General features: G+C 40.1%; 1 protein-coding gene across 1 annotated transcript; it reads right to left on the reverse strand.

Annotated features, from left to right (window-relative positions):
• Positions 1-4222: 4222 nt before the first annotated feature.
• On the reverse strand, positions 4223-4570 carry LOC147623860 (auxin-induced protein X15-like). Its single transcript, XM_086820812.1, has one exon. The coding sequence runs from the start codon at positions 4568-4570 to the stop codon at positions 4223-4225; it is 348 nt and encodes a 115-aa protein (XP_086676938.1).
• Positions 4571-4884: the final 314 nt, after the last annotated feature.

Here is a 4884-nt window from a genome sequence, read left to right on the forward strand (position 1 = left end):
TTGGAACTATTTCCATGTTGAAAAAACTCTTTTTGATCAGTTCAACAAGTTGAATGTGCTCACTTTGTGGATAGCATGAGGCTCTTAAGAGAGTCAGACCTGTCCACCATCAAAACTTCGAAGACACTGTAAGATGAGATGAAGGTAGCTGTCCACAAGCCCCGTACGCAGCTACTGCAATGCTTCTAATTTTTGAGAAGGGCTGCTTGTAACATTGTCTATTTTTTTGATCTGGCGGGCTGCGACTGGTGGCTTGGGCCGCCCTAGCTTGGCTGGTGCCTTGGCCGAGCCTTGGATTGTTGGGCCCTCAGTTAAGAAATCTAGGAAACCTGCAATGCAAAAACACACACAAACGTGGTCACCGTGGAGGCTTGTTTAAAGCAGAGAGAGAGAGAGAGAGAGAGAGAGAGAGAGAGAGAGATTCTTCTATAGAGAGAAGGCTTACCACTAGCAATCACAAGACACACACACACACATATGAAGTCGCCATCGAAGGTTGTTCAGAGAGAGAGAGAGAGAGAGAGAGAGAGAGATTCTGCTATAGAGGGTAAGCCTTACCATCAATCACAAGACACACACAGACATGAAGTCGCCATGGAAGCTTGTTCATAGCAGAGAGAGAGAGAGAGAGAGAGAGAGAGAGAGAGAGAGAGAGAGAGAGAGAGAGAGAGAGAGAGAGAGGACGTGGGGAGTACCGAAAAATGGTTCTTTTTCTTTTTCTTTTTTAAAACATCCCACTTTTTGCTTCGAAAAATAGTTCTTCTTCTTTTTCTTTTTTTAAACAACCCACTTTTTGCTTTGTATTAGATGGTTACTATCAGTGTACTGGCTATGTCCCGGACATAGGTATTAAGTCCACCTATTTATGCATACACCCACATATGTAAATGACTCTAAGCCCAAGTGCCGAGGCCCCGTCCCCCATGTGAATGTGACACAAAATCTACTTCATGACATTAAGTCCCTTTATATGAAAAGTAAGTATTGAGCACCTGAGCACCTAACCCAGCTTAGACGCTAGGCCATCTATGTACGGATGGTTAGGAGATAACTTATGTAGACTTGGAACCATGCTAAGTATGATGCATGTAAGTGCAAGCTAATTGGACATGCTCTTAGGTGGAAGCATATTTTTTGGAGACACATAGTCCTCAAGTTGAGGGACCAAAATGCATGCATCAAGACCATATGTTGTGTTTATTATGAAATGGTCCCAACCAAGTGATGTGGCTAGTTTGGTCTATCTTGGACTAGATATAGGGTGGTGGTGTGACCGAATGTAGGCTTGGCCAATGACAATGACTAAACTTTTATACTATATACATAGAGATTTGGTACAATCCTTGGTTACATATTGAGATCACTATGATTACATTTATCGTCACTCCATTGAGCATCATCCTTGTTGTGCATGTGACATCATCCATCATCTAGAGTTCACTTAGATTTCCATCAAAGCTTCTTGCTAGAGTGCAGAGGTGCACAGATGCCATCCATTTATAACTTTGGTTTGTGGCAATAATTAAATATTATTCTACATCTCTCTTTCATCAACAAGAAGCATCTTAAGGTAGAAAAAAAATACCTATAACTAGTAACCAATACCTTGACTTCTAGCTAGCTTTGGAAAGCTAACTCTTTTTAGCTTGACTAACATCTAGTACTACAAGCAAAATCTTCAAAGAGCTAACTAGAAATGGTTAGAAATTAGCTTGAAAAGTAGCTTGATTAATATATCTAGTACTACAAGAAAAATCATCACTCCTAGATACCATTAGAGAAAATTGACTATAAAAGTAACTACTAGTGCTAGGAGGAAAACTAGCGTAACTGCTAGCTACCATTAGAAAAAGTTGACTGTAAAAGTAATAACTACTCTCTAGCTACTAGTTCTAGTCTACTACCACTAGAAAAAATTTACTATAACGTTGTCACTTTTGAAAGCTACTGAAACTAGTACTAGTTACTAGTGGTAGATAATGATGTCACCACTAACAGTTGGAAGTAATTGGTGGTACCTTGACTATTAATTGTTATTGGTAAAATTAACTTTAAAGTGGCTTAACTAGACCTCGCACACACTACTACTAGCTAACTAGCACACACTACTAGTACTAGCTAACTAGCACAAATTGCAACAAATTAGTTTGACTACCAGTAGTACTAATAGCAGTGTTAGTAATAATTTGGCATAGCTAGTATATGTTGAAATTTTTAACCAATTGGTTTAACTACTAGAAATTATAAACTACCAATTCTAACTAGTAATTATATTAATCACTACTAAATAGTATATGTTAGCAATAATTTCATTGCTTCTAGGATATCAAAAAGTTATCAATAAACTAGCTTGGCTACTAGTAACCACACAAACTATTAGTGCCAAGTGGAACTACTTATCTCTTTTACTTGGTGTGTCATTGTCTCCACATTGGCTAGTATTTCACTATCAATCTCACTTCTTATTCTACAAATAGAAAAATGGTAATAAGTCAAATGAGGAGCATAAATTTAAATCATGTTTACATAATTAGTTTACAATAAGTATATTCAAAACTTGGGGTCTATTAATAAAGTGAACAAGATGCTTTATGAAAATTTTCATCCCTATCCTCTTTTAACACACATCTTTATTATTAGGGGATACAAAACGGAATCAATTTTGCAACCACTTTTGACGACATGTCAATGGACTAGTTCTTCATGTAGTTTGATGATGATCATTTGTAGGCCTAAAAAGCCCTATATAAGACATGTTCTTGAAAAGGTTCAATAAGGTCAAGATATCATCGGGGAGTTGAAACAATGTGATATGGATGTAGAGGCATGCATAGCCAAGTTCAAGTCTCTCAGGAAGACTAGATGAGGACAACATGCCCTCCGAGGGAGCTCATGTGAGAGTGGTTTATGAGGGGGCTAAATGCCGAGCTCTTTGACAGCAATCTTGCGCAACAACCATGTCCAAGAGTATGAACAAAAATGTTAGGGGTTTGGATCACTTGAGATTCCTTGAAGGAGTCCTGAAGGAGTTTACAGTGGACAATGCATGGCGAGAACGGCACCTCAAGGAAGAGTGCACCACAAAGCTAAAGTGCTAGATCTGTCAGACATGGAATGATTGAACGAGGAACTATAGATACAATAACAAAAATAGAACCCTTGCTGTAAATCAAGTAGCACCACATGATGATAATATGTCATAAACACGTTATTAAGGCATAGCTACAAGATAAGGCATCGAGAAGGGTGCAAAGCAGATCTAAGGTGAGGGTGCTAGCATGGACAAAGGGAGAACATAAATGTTTGAAGAGAGCCAGTAGGATCAACTAAAGTAGGTTGTTGAAGGATTATAAGATCCAGAGAATGCAAAGGATGACACCCTACATCGTACATCTTAGCAAGGCCCAAATTTGAATTAGAGGGTGCGCTATAAGAATCAACATGGTTCCGTTGTACATGATGATTGCTTAGAAATATAATTTTGTGTGTGTAACTCTTAAGATAAGCTAGAAAATGTGTGCATGTTTATGAATGAATAGATATATAATATGAGCATTCAATAACACTCTATTCAAAGGATGCCATTAACACTCCATGAAATAAGGGTGTATTAGGTTTCACATGATTATAAACCAAAGAGGAATTTAATCACTATCCAATATGCCAGACATTTTCGGATCCAGCTGATCATAGGCTTGAAACATTGTGTAACAAAAACCATATTTGAAAGTAGACACAACACAAAAAGGGGAGTTTGGAGATCATAAAATAATAGCCTTGGGACAACCCTTGACATGCAAAGTATGGTTACATGCAGCATACATATGGATTGTACTACGTTATCCCCGAGTTTCGATGCCATCTCGAGCTCCTCGAGCTCCTCGGGGCTATGCTTTCAATGGCACTTCTTTCAATGGAACCTTAGCCATGCACCTTTGGCTTTGAGAGGCCCAAGTGCTCTAGGTTCTTGGAGTTGTGGGTTCAAATTTAACTCCTGGCAGTCAGCTGAGACTCGACAATAATGAGTCATGCTGCCAACTCGAACCCACTTAACACAATTGTTAATTGCTGAGGCATCGCACAGACCCCTGAGGGCGCCCACTCTTGGATGGACCTTCGTAATTTTTCCGTAACTTCTTCTGTAATCCTAACACTATCATTAATTAACTAACACAAACCCACCGTAGAACCCTAGCACCTGATCGTTATAGAAAGCTTGCTGTTAGTTGATGAGGCTCAGAAGCTGCTCGAACGCGCGGGCATCGCAGGGAAGCCTGAGGGCGCCCGCGTGGGAGTAGCCGAACTCATCGGCGGAGCTTTGTAAAAGCTCTGCAAAGAGAGGGTGCCCAAGGAGGTTGGCCGGTATCACGTACCGACTGCGGTAATCCTCTCCCACCAGCACCGGCAAATAGCCCTTGGGCGCCTTGAGTACACCCTTTTTCTTGCCACAATATCTATACTGATGTGCTGCGTTGCCGCAGCATTCAACTCTCAACCCAAGCAGAGCTTTAACAACAGAAATAGAGGCGGACTCTGCAATCTTTGGAAGCTTTCTGATCAATTTGGCCATCATATGGCAGCACAATTACTTGAAATTGGGACGTCAGAAGAACGAACCTAGCTTGCCCATGTAACATCCAATTGATCCGAATCGGAAGACTCGACATTTTCTTGTACGCAACCATTTTGGACCGCTTTGGTGAACTGTGGCTTACATCACAATGATCGCTTTTTTTTTTTTTCCCATGTAGACAGCCACAAGTGAGCCGCAACACGTGAACCTCAACTGAACTATTCACCATGCCACATGACCGTTTCAAAATATATAAATTCAAAACATGCCCTAAAATGTATATTCAAAACATGCAAATCATCCTTCTCAAG

The sequence above is a fragment of the Cibotium barometz genome, chromosome 26 (assembly GCF_041138505.1).
Source record: "Cibotium barometz isolate CiBa-2024 chromosome 26, ASM4113850v1, whole genome shotgun sequence".
Classification (NCBI taxonomy): domain Eukaryota; kingdom Viridiplantae; phylum Streptophyta; class Polypodiopsida; order Cyatheales; family Cibotiaceae; genus Cibotium; species Cibotium barometz.

Excerpts from the sequence above, each read along its gene's own strand:
- LOC147623860 (XM_086820812.1), bottom strand. The coding sequence starts at position 4,570 with ATGGCCAAATTGATCAGAAAGCTTCCAAAGATTGCAGAGTCCGCCTCT.